At 42.2% G+C, this 26757-nt stretch overlaps 1 protein-coding gene across 1 annotated transcript in view; it reads right to left on the reverse strand.

Moving 5' to 3' along the window:
- CCDC30 (coiled-coil domain containing 30) overlaps nucleotides 1–26757 on the reverse strand; it is a 2524512-nt gene that overhangs the window by 831571 nt on the left and 1666184 nt on the right. The window contains exon 17 of the mRNA XM_044060442.1: nucleotides 19749–19930. Within this exon, the coding sequence (XP_043916377.1) occupies nucleotides 19749–19930 (182 nt within the window). The remainder of the gene's footprint in view (nucleotides 1–19748; nucleotides 19931–26757) is intronic.

A 26757-nucleotide genomic window follows, 5' to 3' on the forward strand; every position in this document is an offset into this window, starting at 1 on the left:
AGATCTGAGGTAGGTTAGGTTGTCAGGGCTTTATGGGTAAAGGGAGGAGCTCAAGAGTTGGATCCGAGGATCTGAAAGATACAGCCAAGTCAGATCAGAGACCCAACAGCTAAGGAATAAATGAAAATGACAACATCAGATATATACATTAAATGATATGGGGGCAGGTGGGAATGGTTATAGGGTAGACAGCAAACAGAAGATGTGCTTGTCATGGCTGAGCACAGCCGGTCTACCCCCTTCAGCATCTTTCTATCAGTAAAATGAACTTCTTAAGGTAAGTGAATTAACTGCAGGTGAGAAAGCCTCCAGTTATAGTTAAGAAAAGAAAAATAAATAAAAAAAAGCAGTGGGGCAGTATACAAAGAAAGCTGGTGAGTTTGCATTTCAGCCTTTAGAAATGCAAATTTTGTTCATCCAACCCCCCTGAATCAAGTCATCTTGTCTCACTCTTTACAAACCATTAGTAGTAGGCATGAGAGTGGATGGGGGAGGAATATATAGCACAGAGATGACCAGTATGGGGAGTCCAGCAGAAATAATTTACAGCCACTGCTCATGTTTGTAGACTAGGGAAAGCTACTTTAACAAAGAAATTATTACTGCCTGTTAAAGCAGTCTTTACAGGGGCAAAGCAGCAAGACTTTCTGAGGCCCTGATGCAGGGTTGCCAGATTTCCGACTGGCCAGGTAGGGACAAACAAAGTGAAGACCAAAAAAAAAGGTCTTTCACTGTAAGCGAAGACTAAAAGGTTTTCCACGCTAGGGTCTTTAATGCGGAACATCGGAGTTCAGCATTAAACAAAAGTAGCTCTGTGTTTATTTTTTATTTGATTGGCCCAGGCCAATCAAAAATAAACAAACACGGAGCTGCTTCTGTTTAATGCAAAACATCTCAGTTCCGCATTAAACAGAAGTAGCTCTGTTTTGCGATTTTTTGATTGGCCCGTATACCAGTATACGGGCCAATCAAAAATCGCTAAACACGGAGCTACTTCCGTTTAATGCGGAACATCGCAGTTCTGCATTAAACAGAAGTAGCCCTGTTTTGCGATTTTTTGATTGGCCCATATACCAGTATACGGGCCAATCAAAAATCGCTAAACACGGAGCTACTTCTGTTTAATGCGGAACTGCGATGTTCCGCATTAAACACAAGAAGCTCTGTGTTTAGCGATTTCTGATTGGCTGGTATACGGGCCAATCAAAAAAAAAAAAAACAAACAAAGCGGAGGGTGCCCAGGATTTAAACCGGCAGTGCGGGACTCGGGATCAGTTGGCTGATCTCGGGACAGTCTCGCCCAAATAGGGACGTCTGGCAACCCTGTCCTGATGGCACTCTGGCACTTATTTAAAGCAAACAGCAAAAGGCAGTCTTGGAGGGAGTTCAGTTCATTTCAGTACAGTCAGTCTGATGAACCACAGATAGAGGCTTTGGGTGAAGCTGCTCTGGGTTCAGTTAAGGGAATCAGGTTCTCGTTCACTGTTAAAATAAAGAAAATGTTTTTTTGTAAGGAAGCCATACAACGTTTTGGTTACTTATGAGATCATTTAAATATCTAAGCTAAAAGTTTGAAACCCTACAAGTCAGTGGAAATAAAGGAAAAGATGTGGAGAAAAAAGCAATAAAAATTATGAAAAGGTTTGGCAAAAAAAATAAAAAGCTGCAGAGTAGGGGAAGTCTTAAGGATGAAGAAAATAAACAGCTGCAGAGTGGTAAGGGGAAAATAAACAAATATTTGGATAATGTATATGAGTTTAGAAAGGCAGAAATTAAACAATTATTCTTTGACAATAATCCTAGGTCACAAAAATTCTTAGCACGATGACTAAGGCAACAGAAAGTGGAAAGGGCAGTAGCAATTTTTAAAACAAAAATAATAAATCCTGAAGAAATAACAGAGATGCTTCCATAATTTTCCAAAAATGTATTAAAAATAGAATTGTGGGAAGTTGTGTAGAGGCACAGTCGAAAGTATTTATGTATGACCTAGATATCCAAAGCTTAAGAAAATGAAAGCTCAGCAATTAACAGTACAGAGCAGGAAGAAAAACATACACAAGCAAGAAATGCAGAAATATTTAGGAATTGATGGAATTCCTGTAGAAATTGGAAGCTATGAAGGAAAAGGTTGCTGTAGATTTGGAAGACACTGTTTAGTATTTTTTTTTTATTTTTGGGGGGGGGGGGTTAGTTACATCCTAGCAGAAGGAAGAAAAGATTCAATAGGGTCTTGAAAATTTATGAGTAGGGCAATGATGGCATTTGCACTCCAAAGACCAGAATTAATAAGGAGACTATATGATGGATTGGAACTAAGAATAAAAGGGGGTTGGGCACCTATCTGAGTGGCTGAATTTGAACAGAGGGACCAGTTAGGGAAGTCCTCTTTCCCTTCTACTACTTGCTATACACTTGGAGCCTTTACCTAAGATAATAAGCGATTGCAAACTCCAGAATATTATTGGTGTAGTACTCTAGAACAGATGGCAGACGATATTTTATATTTGTAAATCCCAAACATGACATTAAGGTATTGTGGGATGGTTTAACACATTTACAAATTTTGGGGATATAAAATAAATGAAAATAAAACAAAGATGATAACTGTAAACTATGTCCAACAATACCCATGCTTGTGGGGATGTGACAATATGAAGTATTCAGTCGTATAGATAGAGTTTTTTGGGGAAGCAAAGGACACTTTTTTTAAATCGTCCTCTACTTGGTCTGTTGTCATAAGACAATTCAAATTACCAGTCATGGATATGGACAATAAGGTACACCACAATGAGAATGTTTTTTTAGTCTCCTTTTAGTAACTTTGGTCCTACAAATAAGCTAGGCATATTTTATTAACCAGAAAAAAAGCTGAGGATAACAATCAGTAGAGTTAAAAGAATTTACTTAGTATGGAATGACAGAAAGAGTAAAATGGGACACATCGAGTCTTCCTACGCAATAAAGGGTTTGAAGAGAGTTTATTCTAACTTTTCATGGATAATTATGTCCTAGTTAGTAATCATGTAGATAACATTATTCAATCCTTTTGGTCATTTTTCAAGAGTATGGAAACACCTCAGGCCTTAGATGCAATGAAAAGAAAAAGTACAGTTGTGTATACTTATATGTTCATATGTTCATAGGTTGGTACTAGGCTATCAGCCGTAGGACCTATACAAGCCTAGCAATAACAATTCCCTGGCTATTTCTTCCCACACTATTTACTTCCCTGGACCCCTGTCTAGCAGGGCAACTGACGTGATCCCCGGGGTGAATTTCCTTTCTCCCATCCAATCATCAAGGTTCCCTTTGAAGACAGCCAAAGAGGCACTCTGCTTGACATGTATGGGCAATCTATTCTAGAGTCTGGGGAGTCTCTGGGTCAGGAACCTATCCCTCCAGCATGTTTTGTTTATTGTGATGACAAGGTTTAGATCCCTTACCATAAATGTAGATGTTCAAGTGTATTCACTGTTGCAGTCATCACATTTGGGTTATCCCTGCCAGGGTAGCCCTCGGCCAGCCCGAATACCAGAGGCTTAGTATTTCTGCGTCAGTTACTGTTGCTTCATGACTAATGTCAGGTCATCACTAGTATAAAGAAAGACAGCCGACGTCACTACATCAGGTTTTTCTTGCCCTAACCTGTCAGGAGCTCCCAAGTAGCAGCCAGGTTCTGGTGGAAGAACCCCACCAGTAGAAAGTAAATACCAATATGTCCCTTGTAAGGAAACAGAAGAAATGGGGATGGAGGGAGGGATGGAAACCAGGACTGCAACAGTAAATACACTCGAACATCTACATTTATGGTAAGTGTACACAACTGCACTATGTTCTTCGTGTTTCACTGTTGCAATCATCACATTTGGGTTGATTCCCAAAGCTGAGGAAATGGGTGGAGGCAGTCAAGGAAACTAGGGGCTGGCTAGAATGCCCTGCAAGACTGCAGAGGCAAACCCTGCCCTGGATTTGGAGAAGAGAGGCAGGTGGTAATGTTTGGTAAAAGTGTGAACAGATGCCCAGGTGGCAGCCTCCAGGATGTCCCTGGTGGGGACTCCTCTGAGGAAAGCTGCAGAGGTGGAGGCTGCTCTGGTGGAGTGAGTCCTGACCCCTTGGGGGGAGGCTTTCCATGTTGTTTGTAGCAGAAATGGATGCAGTGTGCTATCCATTTGGAAATGGCTTGTTTGGAGATGGCTTTGCCTTCGGCTCCTTTAGCAAAGCTAACCAGCAATTGATCAGACTTTCTGAAGGATTTAGTCCAGTCTAGATAGAATCTGAGCTGTCTGTGCACATCTAGAGAATGCAGGACACTTTCCCCCTTGCTCTGGGGATTAGGAAAAAAGGTGGGCAAATGAATAGATTGGTTGAGAGCCACACTGGGCACCACCTTGGGCATGAAGGATGAATTAGTTCAGAGGGATACCCTGTCAGCCTGAAAGATGATGAAGGGTTTCACAGCCATGAACGCTTGCAGCTCGGGGACTCTTCTGGCTGAAGTGATGGTCAGAAGGAAGGCTGTCTTCCAGGTCAGAAATTTTAGTTCTGCAGAAGAAGCTGGTTCGAAGGGGGGCAGGGTGAGCTTTTCCAACACAAAGTCAAGGTCCCAAGCTGGGGTTGGTGCTCTTCTGGGTGGCTTCAAGTTGCTAGGAACTAGTGTGAGAAAAGGGGCTGCTCTAAGGGAAAATGAGCAGAGATAGCAGAGGAATGAATTTTTATAGAGGAGAAAGAGAGGCCACTGTGTAGTAGTTCAGCTAAGTAATCCAGGATGAGAGGGGGGGGGGTTTGCGCCATATTGGCTCTCTTAGCCTGGATCCAGGTAAAACCCACTGCAGTGAGCTCGTGACTGTGATCCTTTTCCAAGCTTCACAAATGGAATAATTGAGTATCCCAACAAAACCACAACAAGGGGTTCTGAAGTTCACCTATCCTGTAAAGAAAGGTATCGATTTCAAGGGACAGCAAGAAGAGTTTGCAGTTCAGGTGGCTGGGATACTGGTAATGCTACATGTGTACTAACTGAATGTTATGAACCCCCAAAATTCTTAAGTGCACAACTGGTGGAAAATGAGAGGAATGAGTTTCCTGTAGCTACAACCCTGACCTTCAGTGCCGCCAAGGTTATTTGACAGTGACAGAAATACACAATCGGATAAACTGCAGACAAAATGGGACATGGACTGATTTAGGGGACCTTTGTAAAACTGTTATGTGCCCTAAACCTGAAGTAAAAGATGGTCATGTGGTGTATGAGAATGGACTCGAGAACCAGTTTAATACTTCAGTTACATTTAAGTGTGATGAAGGGTTCACACTCAGAGGCAGTTTAGCTGTGGCATGTAACAAGGACGGACACTGGGATCCTCCACTTCCTACATGTGAAGGATTCCACAATAAAACTGTTGGAGAATACCCTACAAGGCTTTCATATGGTGTCAGAACTTCTGATGTACCACTAGGAAACAGAAGGAAAGTCCGACTGGGATAAAACCCTCTTTCAGCAGAAGCCTAGTTTGAAAAGCTCCACTTTTAATGCAACCTATGACTTATACATATATAGTTGAAGTTGATATAAGTTGCAGTATAAACGAGCGTTGCTATTCTTATCCAAATGGCAGAGTCGCTGTGGTATGCCATCATCTTTTCGCTGGAACAGCTAAGCCAGTAAAATAAAAAAGGATCTTCCCTCTTCTCTAAGGAACTGTAAACTTGGGGTGGTAATATTTAAGGAGTGGCTATGATGAATGCAGATCCACAATCCTAAGCTTCTTTGTTCAAGCGAGCACTGTACATAAATGGAACTGAGTTTTATCGACCCAGTAGAAGAATGAACAGTGCTGTTTATCATGGTCATACTCGAATATGATATAAGGCCACCACTTAACATGGTGTTTGGGTGATGAGGATTTAACTCCTGGATGTGTCAGTTTATTTGGATTGTTGGGACATTTGCTGAAGTTGGTATACTCTCCGGATTGGATTTTTCTACTTCTACGATGAGGCAAAGGGTGCCGGTAGTGGACTAACACGTAATTCATTTATACTGAGTGGGACACTACTGCATTTGTATGTTTGGGCCACATAATATCGATATGTTATATGCATTGTTGGGCTGTGTTTTTCTTTTAGCAAATGCAATATAACAAAGGGACCCAAGTTATTTTTGCACGAAAGTTGTATTACAGTAAAAATTACATCTTTATGATATTTTTTGGTTAGGCCAAGGGACTGACACAGCAATAAATGTTGTTGTTTAATATCTGGATTTAAAAGTTGGTTTATTATTGTCAGTTTTTGAAGCCTGTAAGATTTGTGAGATCTATGGGCTTGATATTTACTAACATTTAACATACTGGGGAGTTTGTGTTTATATAGCTCCATTTTTTGCAAATTATGTATAACAACTTATAAGCTGTCCATACTGCTCTTTCATTTGTGGAATGTTTTAAGAGGCATATGAACAGTGACTAACAAGGGTTTATGGACAAACCGTGTTTGGAATAGTGGTGTTATATGGTCAACAGACAAAGAAGTGAATGCTGACGTCTGGATAATTCTGGCAAACATATATTTAGTCACTTGGGGCCCTGCATCCACAAACTTTAATACAAACTACAGCTCACTTATAATGGACACTTATTTAACAACATTTTTTGTTAAAATTAAAATATATTTAGGATTGTTTGGTTTAACATCTTATTTTTGTAAGCATTATTTGTCAGAAGTAGTAGCAACAAGCTCACTGATTTTTTGATTTGTGTATGTTAGTTGATAGCCAGTGCATTTCTTTGTGCCGGTCCTAATCCCGGATAAATGGGGAGGGTTGCATCAGGAAGGGCATCTGGCATAAAACTTCGCCAAATCATTTTATGCAGTCACCAGTAAATATTTCCATACTGGACTGGTCGAGGCCCGGGTTAACAACGACTGCCACCAGTACTGTTAGCCAACAGGGTGCTGGTGGAAATTGGGCTACTATTGGCCGAAGGAGGAGAAAAGGTGGAAGGCATGGCCAAAGGCAGGAAGAGAGGAGAAAGGCTAGGACTGTGGTAGTGAGGGTCAGAACTTTGAATGTTGGCAGTATGACTGGTATAGGGAGAGAGCTAGCTGATATGATGGACAGAAGGAAGGTTGGTATATTGTGTGTGCAAGAGACCATATGGAAGGGGAGTAAGGCTAGGTGTATCGGAGGTGGGTTCAAATTGTTTTATCATGGTGTGGATGGGAGGAGAAATAGCATAGGAGTTATTCTGAAGGAACAGTATGCTAAGAGTGTTTTGGAGGTGAAAGGAGTGTCGGATAGAGTGATGTTTATGAAGCTAGAAATCGATGGTGTAATGACGAATGTTGTTAGTGCATATGCTCCACAAGTTGGGTGTGCAATGGATGAGAAAGAAAAAAATTGGAGTGAATTAGATGAATTGGTGATGACTGTACCCAAGTTTGAGAGAGTGGTGATTGGAGCAGATTTCAATGGGCATGTTGGCGAAGGGAACAGAGGGGATGAGAAGTGATGGGTCGGTATAGTGTTAAATAAAGGAATGGAGAAGGTCAGATGGTAGTGGATTTTGCAAAAAGGATGGACATGGCTGTGGTGAATATGTATTTTAACAAGAGGGAGGAGCATAGGGTGACAAGTGGAGGAAGATGCACAGGTGGATTATATCTTATGTAGGAGGGCCAGTATGAAGGCGATTGGAGACTGTAAAGTGGTGACCGGAGAAAGTGTAGTTAGGCAGCATAGGATGGTGGTTTGTAGGATGACGCTGGTGATCAAGAAGAGGAGGAGGAGTGTGAGGGCAGCACCAAGGATCAAATGGTGGAAATTGAAAAAGGGTAACTGTGAGGTGGAGTTCAGGGATGAGTTAAGACAGGCACTGGGTGGCAGTGAAGAGTTACCAAATAGCTGGGTAACTACAGCAGAGCTAGTAAGGGAGATGGCTAGAAAGGTGCTTGGAATCACATCGGGACAGAGAAAGGATGACAAGGAGACATGGTGGTGGTGGAATGAGGAAGTACAGGAGAGTATACAGGCAAAGAAGAAGTGGGATTGTCAGAGAGATGAAGAAAGTAGACAGGAGTATAAGGAGATGAGGTGCATGGCAAAGAGAGAGGTGGTGAAGGCTAAGGATAAGGCATATGAAGAGTTGTATGAAAGGTTGGACACTAAGGAGGGAGAAAAGGACCTGTACCATTGGCTAGACAGGGGGACCGAGCTAGGAAAGATGTGCAGCAGGTAAGGGTGATAAAGGATGAGGGAAACATACTCACAAGAGAGGAGAGTGTGTTGAGGAGATGGAAAGAGTACTTTGAGGGGTTGATGAATGAAGAGAGTGAGAGAAGGTTGGATGATGTGGGGATAGTGAATCATGAAATACAATGGATTAGCAAGGAGGAAGTAAGGATAGCTATGAAGAGAATGAAGAATGGAAAGGCTGTTGGCCCAGATGACATACCTGTGGAAGCATGGAGGTGTTTAGGTGAAATGGCAGTGGAGTTTTTAACCAGATTGTTTAATGAAATCTTAGAAAGTGACAGGATGCCTGAGGAATGGAGAAAAAGTGTTTTGGTACCGACTTTTAAGAATAAGGGTGATGTGTAGAGCTGTAGTAACTACAGAGGGATTAAATTGATCAGTCACAGCATGAAGTTATGGGAAAGAGTAGTGGAAGCTAGGTTAAGAAGGGACGTGATGATTAGTGATCAGCAGCATGGTTTCCTGCCAGGAAAGAGCACTACAGATGCGATATTTGCTTTGAGAGTGTTGATGGAGAAGTTACAGAGAATGTCAGAAGGAGTTGCATTGTGTTTTTGTAGACTTAGAGAAAGCATATGACAGGGTGCCTAGAGAGGAGTTGTGGTATTGTATGAGGAAGTCAGGGGTGTCAGAGAAGTATGTAAGAGTGGTACAGGATATGTACGAGGGTAGTGTGACAGTGGTGAGGTCTGCGGTGGGAGTGACGGATGCATTTAAGGTGGAGGAGGGGTTACATCAAGGATCAGCTCTGAGCCCTTTCTTATTTGCAATGGTGATGGACAGGTTGACAGATAAGATCAGATAGGAGTCCCCGTGGACTATGATGTTTGCAGATGACATTGTAATCTGTAGTGAGAGTAGGGAACAGGTGGAGACGACCCTGGAGAGATGGAGATATGCTCTAGAGAGAAGAGGAATGAAGGTCAGCAGGACTAAGACAGAATATATGTGTGTGAATGAGAGGGAGTATAGAGGAATGGTGAGGATGCAAGGAGTAGAGGTGGCGAAGGTGGATGAGTTTAAATACTTGGGGTCAATAGTTCAGAATAACAGTGAGTGTGGAAGAGAGGTGAAGAAGAGAATACAGGCAGGATGGAGTGGGTGGAGAAGAGTGTCAGGAGTGATTTGTGACAGGCGAGTACCTGTAAGAGTGAAAGGGAAGGTCTACAAGAGGGTAGTGAGACCAGCTATGTTATATGGGTTGGAGACAGTAGCATTGACAAAAAGGCAGGAGTTTGTGCTGGATGTAGCAGAGTTAAAGATGTTAAGATTTGCACTGGATGTGACGAGGTTGGACAGCATTAGGAATACATATATTAGAGGGTCAGCCCAGGTTGGAAGGTTTGGAGACAAAGCCAGATAGGCAAGATTATGTTGGTTTGGACATGTGCTGAGGAGGGATGCTGAGTATATTGGTAAAAAGATGCTAAGGATGAAGCTACCAGGTAACAGGAAAAGAGGAAGGCCAAAGATAAGGTTTATGGATGTGGTAAGAGAGGACATGCAGGTGGTTGGTGTGACAGAGCAAGATGCAGAGGACAGGAAGAAATGGAAACAGGTGATCTGCTGTGGCGACCCATAATGGGAACAGCCGAAAGAAGATCATGAGTTTGATGGTCTGTTGGGAAATATATGGGATCTTAGGTATGTGAACAAACTTTAAGACAAGTTATGCTATAGATATGGAAGTTTGTTCTAATTACTCAATGGACAGCACTACTTTGTATTAGTGCACATCAGACTATATAAGATGGGTGTGTATATATATTTTTGATATATATGCCAAAGTAGTTTTTGGTATTTTTGAATTTACAGATTGGTTTGTTTTATAACACAAACTGACATTTATAGGCTATATAGTCTTTTTGATATTTTTTATTTGATTTAACAAAGGGTCTTGGGGTCAGTGACTTGTGATTATCACAGTGGAGTTTTAGAGTTTTTCACTCTAGCGGAATTGACATATTTGATTACATGCTTTTGTATTTTAGCATGACAGTTTTTTGCTATTTTATATTTAATGTATAACTTGGTACTGGATCTGCTGTAGTTTTTTTCCTGTGAATTGTTAGGATAGATTGCTCAGGGCACAGTTCTGTTCATGTTGTATAAGTTAGTAATCTAAGTGTATCTGAATAGACTATAGAAAAAAAAACCTTCTACTGTATGCATATACTATCTTATCTATTTTGACATTGTAACATTTATTTTATTGTATTCTGTCTGATGTTGTTATTGTATATCTTAAAAGATTTTGTTTATACTGTATATTAAAATTAAACCGCACCCTCACTCCATTAAACCCACCACAACCTCTATTCCAATAAACCACATAACTGCATACCACATCTCTCCTTCTACACTCATCCACAGTCTTCCAACACAGATAACTCAATCACCATGTCACCAACACCACACTCCCACAACCATATCATCCCATTACTCTTGCCTTCCCTACCCATCTGTCTTTACTTTTTCTTCTTCATTACTACTTATCATCATTACTACTTATCACCATCCACTTAACACTATGCACTGCATCAAATTCCTCAACCTACCATACACCACAAACCATCCCTTCACACCTGCAAATGCACAACCAATTATCCTTTACCCTTTAATTTTTCAACTCATCTCTCCTATCCATTACTCCTCACAATCCAAAAAATACCCCAGCCTCAAACACCACTTCCTAACTGTATTCTACCTTAAAACCATTACGAGCATTACAGCCCAACTACTACTAGGAGGTGATATCCACACCAACCCTGTCCCAACATACAACACCCATACCAACCCCAACCTCCCATTAAAGCATAAACCCACTGATTTACTCATTCGAAACCTAAACATTCGCAGTATCATAAATAAAATAGAACAGTTACATGGAATTATCTCTGTATACAACCCAGACATTACAGTGATTACAGAAACATGGCTTAAACCCCACATTAAAGATAACTCTATAACTCCACCTAGCTTCAACATATTAAGAGTTGATAGACCTCACAGAAAAGGTGGTGGCATTGCCCTTCTTTACAAATCCAAATTAAAAGTCCAGCTCCTTCAAAAAGAATCCCCAGATTTCAACACTGCCGAGACCCTATTCATCAAAATCCTACTAAACCAACACAAACAACTAAACTTACTCAGCATTTATATACCACCAGGAGACAACCTTAAGACACTAGAATCTATACTCCACTGGGATTCCTACTCCCTGTCCCAAGAAACTTTACTCCTAGGTGATGTCAACATAGACTGAAACACTATACACTCACCCATAGCCACCAACCACATAAACCTATATAATTTCATACAACTCATACACTCACCCACAAGAATTGACAAAACCACCAAACGAGAATCCACCTTAGACTGGATCCTGACTAACCAGCCCAATACTGCCCACCTATCTGGAATACTACCTGACTCCCTCAGTGACCATAACCCAACCTTTCTCCTTCAGCACAAAATAAAATCTACTAACACCCCCGCTCTCTTACAAATCCGTTCCCAAAAAAACTTCTCCTATGAACAATTCTCAGAAGCCCTAAAATCCTGTGACTGCGCTCCCATAAAAACCCTTCCCTGGATAATGCAGTAGAATACTTTAATGCCAAATTCCTAGAGATTTTAAACCAACTAGCCCCACTAAAAACTATAAGATTGTGAACTAACCCTGCCCCCTGGTTAAACAAAGTCACAAAAATCTTACTCAAGACTAGAGAAAAGCTTGGATAACCTGGCAAAAATACAAATCTCCCGTAACTAGGCAAAGCTTTGCTGAGCTCAGAAATAAAGCAAAAAAAGTAGGTTATGTTGGACAAGAAACACTACTATATTTCCCTACAAAGTAAACATAACAACCCACAGAAATTCTGGGCTGCAGTGAACAACATCCTCTAGCCTGGTAAAGCTACCACACCACCCCCAGATATCACAGGCACTGATCCACACATAGCCTCTAGTTTTAATAACTACTTTACCTCTTCAATACTGAACCTGGTAAGTGCAATATCACCCATGACCCAACATCCACCCTTAAACTACCAGACTAACTCCACCCCCTTCACTTTTAACCCATTTCCAACTACAACCATTCAAAATCTCTCAAACTCAAACCTACCACCCTAGCTGCCGACAGTCTCCCAGCTCAATATCTCCAAATTGCATCCAAGGCCATCGCCTACCCCGTCTCCCTACTCATTAACAGATCTATCTCCTTGCATTCCATTCCTTCTTTATGGAAAACCTCATATATCATCCCTCTCCACAAGGGAGGTCCATCTACTGACCTCTCCAACTACAGTCCAATTGCTATCCTATCACCCCTCTCAAAAAATCTAGAAAAATGTATCCACCACCAAATCCTTACCCATCTGTTAACTAACAACCTTCTAACTAAAACCCAACATGGATTCAGACCTTCCCATAGCACCAACACTGCTCTAATTAACTTCTCCAATACCATAAACCCACACAGGAACTCAGAGAAGCTGGTCTCTGCCACCTTCGTAGACCTATCCAAGGCATTTGATACAGTTTCCCATAGCCTAGCAGAACTCAACCTCGATGACTCCACCTTAAAATGGTTTTACAGTTACCTAAACAACCGATCACAATCTGTCAAATGGGGCAACTCCCTGTCACATGCGGTGTCCCACAAGGTTCAATCATTGGTCCCCTTCTCTTCAACATATTTACAAATAATCTCCACCTAGCTACCACTAAAGCCAACATTGTCCAGTATGCGGATGACACTACTCTAATCTGCTCAGCACCAAACATCCAATTACTACAAAGTAAAGCCCAGGAATCCTTCACTGAGGTAGAGAACTGGCTAAACAACTACCAACTAATACTAAACCCCAAAAAAACACAGCTAATACTATTCCACCCAATCAATCACTCCTCCGCCACCTTTACCATCATGTCAACCAATGGCACCCTCATCACCCCAGTAACTGAGGCCAAACTCTTAGGCATCACTACTGATCAACAACTTAAATTCAACAAGCACGTATCCCAAACTATCTCTAAAAATACATAAAAAACTTGGTTGCCTATATCGTTGCATACTGTTCCTAACCCCCAAAATATAGTTGCATACTATTCCTAACCCCCGAAACTAGAACAACAATTGCCAGAACTCATCTCTTATCAACACTACCATATGCCTCTCCAGTCCTCACCAATATTAACAAAACTAACCTGAACAAACTCTCCACATGCTACAATAAAATAGCTAGGTTCGCTGCCAATAATAGATCACATTCCCACCACTGCCAATCCCTAATTAAACTGCACTGGTTAGAATTTCCAAACCTCCTACGCTACCACCAACTGATCATAGCCCATCAAATTCTTTTTCATCTGGGGAAGAGCCCTGCCCTAGCTGACATACTAAACTTTCACAACCCCAAAAGGGAACAACGTTCATGTAACAAAAACCTGATTGAAATCAACCCATGCAATAACAGCACTGGGGAGGCCCTATTCTCTTATGATGTTGCTAAAGTATGGAACACCCTCCCACATGAACTCAGGCTACAAAGTCACACAAGCACCTTCAAAGGCCTTCTTAATTTACACCTCTATGCTAACCCTTTCTGCAACTGCAAAGACCCCCCTTGAAGACTCACTACTCCATATAAGTGACCTGCTGTATGCCTCCATTGCATACACTATATTCTCACCTGATATACTCACCTGATATGTACTTTTTTTTTTTGTAAATATTGCAAATACTGGTTCTACTCCTGAGTATCTTGTTGTTCAAGTATCTTATTGTTTTACAAAATTGTTCTTGTACTTCTTTGCTTCTCTTACCTTGAATACCAGTTTTTTTATTGTTATCTAAACCATGTATGTGCTCTGTTAACTTCCTTGGAGCTTTTCTCCCCAGGACTCCACTGTGTCCAGTTGGATTTATCCTGGTAAAATAATGTTAAAATAAATAAATAAATAAGACTTTCTAGTGCTAGGGCGTCTGGCCTCACGTATAACATCTAGAACCTGTTGACTGAGGTTGGCAGATTGATCTGGAATTAGGGAATAAGCCAAGCTGCCAAATTGAGTGTCTGCAATTGGAGATGCAGGAATTCTCCTCCTCTCTGGGTCAGGAGGTTTGGAATCTGAGGAAGATGCCATGGTGGCAGTGGGGACAGGCTGCGCAGGCAAGGGGTACCAGTGCTGGAGCTATAAGAATTGTCCTTGATTTTTCCTCCTTTATTTTGAGCAGTACCCTGGGGATGAGAGGTTGTGGAGGAAAGGCACAGACCGATAGATTGACCCAGGGGACGGACAGGTCATCCACTTTCCAAGCCATGCAGTGATGCTCCCTGGTGCAGAATTTGCTGAGCTGATGAATGGTGTGGGAGGTAAAGAGGTCGACCTTCGGGGTGCCCCACTTTTGAGATATTAGGGTGAAGGTTCTTCTGTTGAGCTGCCACTTGTGTGGGTCCAGATGATTTCTGCTTAACTGGTCTGCCAGAGAGTTGAGAGAACCTGGTAGGAATTGTGTTAACAGGTGCAGTTGCATGGCACAGGCTGTGTGACAAAGGGTCATGGCCAGCCTGCATGGATGGTAGGAGTGAGTCCCTCTCCCTGCTTGTTGATATACCACATCACAGTGGTGTTGTCTGTTTTGATCAGGAGAGCCCATGGGAGAGAAGGGGCTTGAAAGCTATCAAGGAGTACTGGACAGCCATCATCTCTTTTTGGTTGATGTGCAGAGGGATTTGCTGCTGCGGGCTCCATTGGCCCTGTATGCACCTGTCGTCCAGGTGTGCACCCCAAGCATAGTCTGATGCATCTGTGGTGAGGGTCTGGGTGGCGGGGGGTGGTGAGAAAGGGAGTCCCTTGTTGTGGGAGCATGCTGTTGCCCACTAAAGAAAATCTTTTCTGAGGCAAGGAATTATAGGTATAACAGTCTCCATGTCTTGAGAGTGTTGACACCAAAGGCTTTTTAGGTACCAGTGAAGTTTCCTCATATGCAGTCTGGCATATGGAATGAGTAGTATGCAAGATGCCATGAACCCCAGAGCTTACAGGATCTTCCTTGCAGATAAATGGGGTCTGGTGGCTAGTTGAGAGAAGTAGGCTGTCAGGAAAAATGTGTTTTTCTGGTGTAAGGAATGCCATCTAGGATGATGTGTCCAGGTTTGCTCCCAGGAAGATAATTCTTTGGGTGGGCACCTGTTTGGATTTCTTTTCATTGATTGTGTACCCTAGGGAGGTTAGTAGGGTCTTTTCAAAGGCTAGGTGCTTGAGCAGCTTTTCCTGGCTGTCTGCTCGAATAAAGCAAGTATGGGTAAATCTGGATATTCCTTTGTCTGCAAAAAGCAATGGCCGGAGCAAACATTTTGTGAAAACTCTGGGAGCACTACATAATCCAAAGTGAAGCACAAAGTACTGAAAATGTTGATATCCTGCCCTGAAACGGAGATATTTCCTGCATGATTCCCTGATAGGAATGTGGAGGTAGGCCTCTTTTAGATCTTGGGTGGCTAGCCAAGCATCTTTGAAGAGCATGGGTAGCAGCTGCTGGAGGGTGAGCATTTTGAATTTTGGGATCATCAGCAAGGTGCTTAGAATGGACAGATTGAGGATGGGGCGCCAGGTGCCCTCGTTTCTGGGCACCAAAAAAAGTCTGGAGTAGAAACCTTGGCCTATCTGTTCTGCAGGAACGTGCTCTACTGCCCTCATAGAAAGCAGGGAAAGGATTTGCTTTTGAGCCTCTGCCCACTGGTTTGGAGGTAGATCTGGGAACCCTTTTGGGGTTGGAAGAGTGTGGAAGGAAAATTTGTATCCCTAAAACACTATGTTGAGAACCCAGTGGTCGTTGGTAATGGTGGCCCAGGTGCTTGTATGAAAGGAGAGTTTTCCTCCTAGGGGTAAGTGAAGGTGGGCAGAGGGACGGGGTGGGGGAGGTGAGTCATTGTGAGTTCTTACCATAAGGGGGGTGGCTTAGAACTCCCTGGTTTTAAAGTGGAGGTAGTCCACTGCTTAGATCTCTGCATGCCCTGTGGCTGTCTAGGGGGTGTAGTTACCCGGGGCCTGGGCTGGACTGGCTTAGTGGGAGCAGGAAAGGACCAGTGTTTGGTGGGACAATGCCTGCTGAACCTGGGTGGCTGGACCTGTAAGAAATCCTTAACTGTCTGCATAGATTTTGCTTTTTCTTCAATCTTTTTTAAGACCTCTTCTGCCTTAGTGCCAGATAAGTTGTGTTTGTGCAAGGGGGCATCCAACAATTTAGATTTGACATGGTCTGGCAGGGGCTGTTCCTTAAGCCATGTATGCCTTCTAATGACAGATCTAGTGACTGCTGCCCTGCAAGAAGCTTCTAGGGTGTCAAAACCACACTGCAAGGTGTGTTTAGTTACTTGACTTGCAGAATGCATTAACTCTTGTAACTCTTTAGATTCTGCACAAGCAGGAAAGGAAGATATTTTTTGTTTGAGGTGTTCCAGGGTATGTTGCTGAAATTTTAGCATATGGAACTGACAATTTAGTGTCCTGATAGCAAGAGTAGCTGAGGTGTATGCTTTTTTACCCAATCTGTCTAGTGCTCGGGAATACCTATCAGGGGGGGGCGGATTCTTAGCAGAGGTTGCTTTAATCCCTTTAGGCCCTTGAGAAATTACCTCAGGATCAGCAGTAGGATTTTTAAAAAGAAAGTTGTTGGAGTCAGGGACTCTACAGTACCTGTCTGGTTTTCTGGGTGCAGGAGGTAGGATGTCAGGAGTCAAGCTGGATTCCAGGAAAACATCCTCCACAACATCCAGGACTGGGGGGATGGCCAAGTGTCTGTGCTGTGGAAGATCTAAGAATTCCCTGAGTCTCTTTTTAGACTGAGGGTAGTCCTGACTCTCCCATTGGAAATGCTCCCTTAAGGTATGAAGGGTTTCCCCACAGGAAAAATCCTCTGGGGGAGAGGCTGAAGGGATGGAATCCTCTGCATGAGAATCCTCATAAGTAGAGAGGGGTTGCATGTCTTCATATTCAGATGCATCAGAGTCATCTGACTCTTGTTCAGACAAAACTACAGGGGACAGATCTCTTTTCCTTTTGGAAGGGGTAGCTTGGCTTCCCCTGATCAGCATGATCAGGTCTTCTGCCATTTTAAGCATTTGAGACTGACGCAAGGAAGCAGGTGCCTGAGATTGGGTCATCGGTTTCTTGGGTGTGGTTTGTACCCTAGGCCTAAGAAACTTGGTCATTTTTGAAAGAATGGTAGTCGCAAAAGAAGATGTCAGTTTGTGTCAAAAATCAGTAGTTCAAAGGACTTCCTCGGAAGCTGGTGCCTGCTCAGCAGCTCCGGACCCATCCAAGGTAGAGACAACCGCAGGATCTTTAGTCGAAGAAGAGTTTTGCAGCATACCGGACTACAAAAGGATCTCGGTAGCGGCCTGCGAATCCACAGAAGCAGGCATCAGGGGCTGCAAAAGCACCTCACTGAGGACCGGAGAACTGACGACTAGCTTAATGGAAACGTCGTTGGTAGGTTTGGACCTGCGTGGTCTGTCTCTGTCTTTATCTTTATGTTTTTGGAAGATCTGCTTTCGGATGGCTTACCAAAGCCATATCGGAATTCGAGGGCTGTAAGCAAAAATATCTAGCTACAATAAAGGCCCGATGACTGATAGTTTTGGTGTTGAACAAAGCACAGAAGCAACAACGGGGGGCATCATGGTCTGGGCCTAAACAAGTGACACAGTAAGAATGAATGTCTTGGTGTGGTATTTGCTTTCAACAAGCGAGACAATTATTAACTTTTTCTGACATCGGTTAGTGCAAGAAAAAAGGATCCCCAACAGGGTACTTAGCTTTAGAAGACCAACATCAATTCGGTAGACAAAACTCAGGTAGCGGCCGACCGGCACTCATGCAAACTGCTTCTGCTTCGGGCTCCACGGCAAGAAAGACTGATATAATGGCATCGGCTGCCTTACTTTATACTACTGACGACCTGACGTCAGTCCTAAAGCGACAGCAACCGACGCAGAAATATTAAGCCTCTGGTATTTGGGCCGGCCGAGGGCTACCCTAGCAGGGATAATCCAAATGAGATGACTGCAACAGTGAAATACGAAGAACATCTGCTATTTGACCAGTGAAGAATAAAGGTCAAAGTACATGTGGACCAACTGATAAATCCCACATTACCTATTATCTAGGCTCTATGATCTATAACATGCCATAAGATACAATAAGTACAAAATTGGATCAAGTAAACAAAAATGTTCTTAGTACTGAGCTTAAGATACTACATAGGTTCTCAGCACATACTGGCAGAATAAAAACACTCAGCATGAAGATTTTGCCTCATTTACTATAGATTTTAAAATTTACCCCCACTCTTCTCAGCTACCCGGAATTGTTCATTTGGCAAAAGATTATAAATGATGCCCTTCAGGGTCAGGAAAGGTAGGACAGAGAACTCAACTAAGTAGACTATTTTCTCCAACCAACCAAAGGAGATGGGCCCTCTTCAGTATTACATTGTAATACTGGCCTTCAACATTTTCCAGTACAAATATCTGAATTCAGAACCAAAAGTATTAAAACAAATAATAACAACAAATAAAAAAAAACAACAGATAAAAGGGTCACATAGAAAAGCTACATAGGCAAAAACAACAAAAATGATACAAACAAACCAGAGTTGTCACTTTGTCATATCCTAAACCTCCATTATGCAAGGCCCATGGGATACATGCAAATGATCCCTAAAAGACATGCATGTGTTCCATCTAAATTGCTTCTGAATGCCCACTGATGTTTTACTTTTCATAAGACTTAATTAACGCATTCAGGTCAATAAAGTGAAACCCCACTAGTTGTAGACATGACAAGTTTCAGCCTTCTCATGGGACCACTACTACAGTACAAGTAGATTATTTGTCCATTCTCTGAAAACACCCCAAAAGCCAGATGTTCATAATGCTAAGGTAACTGCAAAATATCTCAAATAAAAAGAAAAAAAAGCAGAAAAAAACTATTAAAAAATAAACACAAAGTAAGAGTAGATAAATTCACCCTCTGCTGGTTGAACTTTCCTTGTCCTAGACACTACTCCAACTCAATTGACTGGTGGCATGCCTAGACACAATATATGATACAAGTCATAATGGTACAATGGAGAGTTCAAACTCCATTGTTTCAATCCATTCAGTACCAAACTTTATATATGAAGCAACACTAAAAATTCAGCCTAAAAGGTAGCATCAAAAAGCTATGAAGTAACTAACAACACATTCCCCTCAAATGGCTAAATACATTGGTGTAAAATGTTACTCCTACTATACAGAAAACTGATCTAAAGAAAAACAAATATAGACTTTAAAGCAAAATGAAATAGTCTGGCAATGCTGGGAAAATGTTCTTAAAAAGAGTGTGTTCATAACCACAATTAGTATATCTATTTTAATCATATGCTATGAAAAAGCTCCATCACCAGGAAGACAGTGGATAGCTATTCACTTACTGGAGTGCACACCTCTCTTTTTCCATTTGCTGAAACTGCTGCTCTTGATGCTCTACTTTAGCTGTAGCTGTCAAGTTTGTTATTTTCTTTGCAGAACAGGACTCAGCTGTGATTTTTGAGAGATGACATTGTTCAGCCAGGGAGTCTTCAAGCTGCCTGCATTTTTCTTCTACCTCAGAAACCTGAAATGTTACAAATAAACTGCAGTAAACAATTCTATATACAAATGAAAGGGCTTCTTTGATTAACAAATTACTTTTGACAGTAGGAAAATAGGTTTGAAGTTACCACAACACCAACTCACTCTAAGCATTTAGAAAGTTAAGTGCATACAATGGGATCAATACAAGAAGGTGTGCATAACTTGCTGACACAGCAAGGGCAGCTCATTTCTACATGGTAAAATAAAACAGTGAAGATGGACAACTTAACAATAAATAAGGTTGTAGAAATGTTACAAAGCACAGTACAACAAAGTAAGAAGCTCATCTTAACAGTATATCTCTGAGAGCAACATAGCAGTACATTACAATATGGCTATTCCTTAGTTTCACTAGTCTGAGTGCTTCCGGTATCTTTATGTATCAGCATCAACCTTTGCTGGTTTTAACAATGGAAGGCATATGACACTGGTGCTGACCTGGCAATAAAAGTATGATGGGTGGTACACATTCAATTATTTTGAGGTACTTTGTGTCATCTAGGGACTAAATTTCATTGTAAATATGCAGTTGTGAACTATGAGTGTTTAACCTTTAAACTCAAGATCACTATGTAAAAGGCTTGGAATTTTTATGATGCATAGAAGCAGAATGCAACAGGGATGGACTGATGCAATGCTCTCACAAATATACATTCTTCCTGTTGCTATTGGCCTATGGGAGGACCCTCCATGATAGATCTTTGATTGGGTATTACCTCAGTCATCAGAATTAAGCATTTGTTTGGCCAAATCCAAAGTTGAGAGACATCACTGAGACACATAATGTATATTATGACTTAAGATGCTAGCTTCATAAATGTGCTTGCCCTCAGAGACTTCATGTTAACTTCAGGCCATTGGTGAACACCCTTCTGTGAATTAAGAAACAATACAAAATTGAGAATTGAGAATTTACAGTTGTCTGATTAACAGAGAATTCCAACTTCGACTACTGACAGAAAGATGACATGTACACAAGGAGATAACAGAAGGATATCAGTAATCCAGTTAGAGGAGACCTCTCATAAATAACCTGATACATTACTGAACTGTTGTTAAATCTAATACTAAACACCTTCCCTAATTGGTCTCTGGGCTGAATAAGCAATAGCACAAGGGAGGAAGAAGTGAGTCATAATCGTGACAATAAAGCTCGGTGCAGTGGTGAAGTAACAAGATATGATCACAGCACAAATTTCTGCAATAGATAAATTCTCAAAACAAGCACCACAAGCAAGCCACTGTTCTAATGGAATGAACTCCAAGCATAGCATTTGCTACAAAACAGCCATCTGACTGATGGCAAACCATAATGCAGTTAGCAACCTGTTTGCTTGACAACAACCGCACATTCCCCCTCTGATACAGTGGAGATGAACATTTCTAAATTCATGGGCACTACTGAGATACTACCTGAGCAACCTTGCACATCAAAGGTTTGAAGTGCCCTCTGCTCTGGCTTCTGCTTCCATCAAGAAAACTGTGAAATTATTGGATTATTTTAGGAAAACTTCCAAACTCATCTTTAAGAGAAAGTAAAACTTTCCAAGCCACATAGCAAAGAGGGATACAGTCCTGACTGCACCCCAGACAATTCACTAGTGGCATGGGCTCTTGTGGGACCAGTAAGAGGAGAATGGAAGTGAATGACTAAACACTGACTCACCTATCAAGGGGTGGGGAAGGAGATAGCTTGGTTTACTGCACTGGTGATACTTGCATGAACGCTGGTGTATGACTACAATATGAAGACCCTAGCATGCCAACGCTGCAAGTGTTGTGCCACTTGGTCAGAAGAATGTACAGCCATGGAAGCTCAAACGCACCACCTGTCAAATGTAGTTACAACAAAACCTGAGGCTAACAGGGAGGTGAGGATAAGACTGTCAGCAGGATCTGCAGACTGTTCCATTCCCTATCCAACTCTTGTTTCCACCTGGACGTAAGCAGGCTGGAGTGCTCTCACTCTGAAGGAGAAACAAATGGGTCAAATGGCAACAGGAAGTGGAATCACTGAGCCAATCCTGCAGACCCTGAAAAAGAAAACAGGAAAGGAAAAGAGGAAATGCAAATTCATCCTCAGAAATACACTACCATTGGAAAGACGATATGGTTCCTTGCATATAAAAGCCTGAAGTTCAGAAATGTATCACAGGAGCAAAATTAGCATAAGGGAAGTACAGTGCTGCATCTAGAATATTTGTATGGTCCACCGCTAAAAGTGACTGATGAAGCCAAGACCCTAGCAGAATGTGCCTTGACCTTGCATAGAACTGACATGTTATGATGGAATAACAAAGTGATATAGCGTGGGACAACCATTTGCAAATAGTCTGCTTTGAGATAAGTTGTCCTTTTTTCTTGTTTTTATAAGAAATGGATAAATGATCAGAACTTCTGAAGCTTTTAGTTCTGTTAAAACCATATTGGAGTAATCTGTGGACATCTACAGGATGAAGAATCCTTTCTCCTTCATTTATAGGTTCTGAGAATATGACAGAGAAATGGACAGCTTAGCTTAAAGTAAACTCATATACCACTTTAAGCACAAATGAAGGATTAAATCTCAAATAAATCCTATATTTGTGAAAAATTAGATAAGGCTGAACCACTACAAGAGCTTGCAAATCAGACACTCTTCTTGCAGAAGTCAGAGCAACCAACAAAACTTTTTTCCATGTTAAGAACCTCAAAACAGCCTAAAGAGCTGGTTTAGATGGAGTAAGAATTAACTTTCCCAAAACAAAATTAAGATTCCAGGGAGAAGCCACCTGTTTTCTAGATGGATGGGCATGCAGAAACTGTTTCAAAAACATCTTGGCATGGGAATACATTGAAAGTGAGGGATACATGGGTAGACATGCCAAAATGGCCAACAAATGAACACAGAGAGAAGAAAGGTCGGAGGATAACATCTCACACAAATGTAGAATTACAGAAATGCTAAACCTTAAAAGGATTTTGGTTCTTAGTCTGTACCAACTAGAAAAAAATCTTTTCTATTTACCAATATGTGTCTTGTCTGAAAAAGTTTCTTGTTTTCTTGCCATCCCTTTTTTTTTCCATTTCCTGTTTGCCATGAAATGGCAAGGATTTCCTTTTTTTATATTAGAAGTAAAAGAGAATTTGTGAGCTTTGTAAGGAGGGGGTTGAAAAATATTTAGCATTCCCTGAATTAACTTCCATTTTTCATCAAATTGTTTGAGGACCGGAGTAGCAGAAGGGCCAAAAATAACCTTCCTAATCTAATGCAGAATTCAACATCATAGGATCATAGAAAGTTACTACGCTATTGGCCCTGAGGCCCTTACAAGCCTAGCCAAGAATTTAGCCTATGTTCTGACAAGTCAGCACCCGATGTCCGTCCAGCAGGGACACAGGTGGAATCCCAGGGGTGTATTTTCTGTTCCCATCCAAAAAGGGTTAATGAGGTACACTGCTTGACATAGAGGGAGTCTATTCCACAGAGGGGGAAGTCTCTGGGACACAAATCTTATCCTGCCAACAAGTCCTACTGATGTCACAGACCAGGTTGAGGTCACGAGTGCAGGTTACTCAAGTGGAGCTTGACTTGCAAATATACAGCAGTCCCATCAAGGTGGGGTCTAAAATTGCTTTGTATGCCAGATACAGGTCACCTCTAAGGAGTCTGCATGACACTGAGTAAAAGGACAGGGCCTTTAGCCTATCTGTGTAGTGTAAATGTTTGAGACCCTGGATTCTCCTGGTGAGGAATGTATGTGGTCTCTCTAGCTGCCACATGTGTTTGTGAGGTGCATGCCAAAAGGGGAATTGTACTCAATAACGGGTCTAATAAGGGAAGAATACAGGGATGTTATGACCTCCTTGTCCCTGGATGAGATACCCTTACTAATGAGGTGAACCATGTAGAAAGCATTTCGCACAAAGGAGGCAATATGGTGGTCAAAAGTCAGTTTGCTATCAACTTGGGTTTCCAAATCCCTCATGACTCATTGTGTGCTTAGGACCTTGTTATTAATGTGATCATTTGTGGGGGAAGTCACTCTCCCCAAAGGGGATGATGACATTTTTTGGCATTGAGTTTGAGGCCATGTTTTTGGCACCAGTCATTTGTCTACGTGAGACCCTCTTGGAGGATGCCCACATCACTGTGGGAATTGATGACAGTGCGCAGCTTGCAATCATCTGCAGACTTGGTCAACCATAGCCCACTGGTTTTGGCCTGCACCTCAGAAAAGTATATCCCAGACAACAGAAGCCCCAAGACAGATCACTGGGGTAAACCGCTCATTACAGGTCTACTGCTTGAGGTGGCTTCCCCTATTTTGACTAGGTAGATTCTATCAGTCAGGCAGTTTTCTACCCATCTGGTAACATACAGATTGATGCCTAGTTGGGAGAGTTTATCTGTTATAACTGAGTGAGGAATAGTATTGAAGGCTTTGGCCAGCTCAAGATAGGCAGTGCCCACCTTCTTCCCCTCATCCATGGTTTTGGCGACTGTCTCAAAGAAGTTGACCAAATTTAACAGGCATGATCTCCCACTGACAAAACCAAACTGTGTGGAATCGAGTGTTTGGAGGTTGCCTATGATCTTGTTAATCAGGCCCATGATAATCCGCTCCATGTCCTTGCAGATGAGGCTAGTTAGGCTGATGGGTTTATAGCTTCCTGGATCAGTGGAGGCTCCACCTTTGTGCAAAGGGATGACAGTGGCTGTCCTCCACTCGGCTGGGATGAAGCCGGTTACTCAGGCTTTGGTTGAATAGGATGCCTAATGGTGCTGCAAGTTCCTGCCTGAGTTCATGTAGGTTGCAGCCTGGGATGTTACCGTGTCCCATGGAGGCTGTATTTTTTGCCTTTGAGAGGGCAGTGATGACTTGCTCCCTAGAGATAAGGGGAAGGAGGCAGGTGCTGGGGATGTCATGTTTTACTGATGGGGGGGGGGCAGAGGGGTGAAGTTTTCACTGAACCTGTCTGCCAGCAGATGGGCTATATCTACGGTGTTTGTGTAGGGGTCCTTGACCACCAGTTCTAAACAGATCTGAGCACTTCCTTTGAGATTCGAGCCATATGTTAAGAAGGCCTTATGATTGTCTTTAGTAGATGTGGCCAGGCTGGACTCGGTTTGTTTTGGATGGTTTCACAAGTGCGCTTATTTGCTTGTTCAGGCTAAGGAAAGATTGTTTTCAATTCGGCACCTGCTCCTTCTTGGTCCTGGACAAAATTTTTTTCCTTTTATTATAGAGTTAATTTATTGCAGATGTCCACCAGACAGGTTTACTCTTCTTTGAGGAGGAGGATTTTGTCCTGTCGGGTATTCCTGATTTCATGCAGCTATATTAATGCTTAGTACTTTGGTGTAGGTTTGGAATATGTGCCAGTTACTATGAAGGGGGAGGGGGCTGTGAAGCTGTTTATACCTTCCCTCAGGAGGTTGTAATCAGCTTTGGAGAAGTTTTTTTGTTTTACCCTAGCTGCGGGTGGGGGGGGGCTGAACTTCGAAAGTGACCACTTTATGGTCGGATCTTACCAGGGAGGATGACACTGTACAGATGCTGCAGTGGCTACTCATGTTGGTTAATACCAAGTCCAAGATATTTTCACCTCTTGTGGGGGTGTTGATCAGTTGGTCCAAGGCATTTGCACTGATGAAATCAAGGAATCTCTGGGCATTTGTGTTTTGGCATGAGTAATTCTTCCAATCTATGATTGGACAGTTAAAGTTGCCCAGGATCAGAGTAAAGGGTTGAATCTTGATAGATTCAAAGAGATCCAGATAGGTATAGTGAGTATCTTGAGTCAAAGTTGGGGGCCTGTAGCTAGCTTTGATATGAATAGGGGTCTTGTCAATGGTTAACTGCACCTGGAGTGTCTCCTGTGCATCATACTGTCTGACCAGTCTGGAGGTGTTTATGTCTTTTACATATATTGCAACTCCACCTCATTTTACTTTGCTGCCCATGGTTCGGGGTCTGAATGTATGACAGAAAGACTAAGCTAGTATGGCTGGGGTGCTCTCCGCAGCTTTGAACCAGGTTTCTGTAACTGCACAAATGTCAGCATTTTCCAGGGTTAAGAATGCTTGCAATGAGTGCAGTTTCATGTATAGACTCCTAGTGTTTAGCAGCACGAACTTCAGTTTGCGTTTTGATGAAATTTTCATGTTGGTAGTTTTGACCTCATTGCATTGCCTGAAAAGGCATTATGGGGGAGGCAAGAGCCTTTGCCAGAAGCCTGAAGCCCAAGGGAGACAGATGCAGGCCATCTCCGGCAAAGCATCATGGTTTGTCAATTATGTCGTCCCAGGCTGTCAGGTACTAGATCTCCTTGGAATGACACCAGAAACTAAGCCAGCTGTTAAAGTCCATCATTTTCAGTTTGCATTGAAGCATCATTCTTGATGACAGTAGAATGCTGCTTAAGGATATGGGACACATACTCAGCGAGCTCAAACATGTCTCTCTTCATATAGTTCAGGGAGGTATGTCTCAAGTCATTCACGCCAACATGGACTAGGACAGAGTCATAACAGTACCTGTTGTTCAGAGACTTGATTGCATGAGTGATATGGTGGATTCTGGCATCTGACTAACCATGACCTTCTCCTTATCCAGCCTGTTGAGGGGCACATCTGTGTGTCTCACAATGAAGTTTCCTATGACTAATATGTTGGGTTTATGTTTAGGCCTAGGTGGCTGTGTGGACTATGTGTGGTATGTGGTGTGGTGGGCAGTGGAGATCGCATGTGTTTTTGCCTCGGAGGTCTCTTTCACTTGGGTAAGTTTTTGTTGAGGACCTCCACATATGTGGGTGCATGTTGTG

This window comes from Protopterus annectens, chromosome 2.part0 (genome assembly GCF_019279795.1).
Source record: "Protopterus annectens isolate FY-2018-M chromosome 2.part0, PAN1.0, whole genome shotgun sequence".
Classification (NCBI taxonomy): Eukaryota; Metazoa; Chordata; order Ceratodontiformes; family Protopteridae; genus Protopterus; species Protopterus annectens.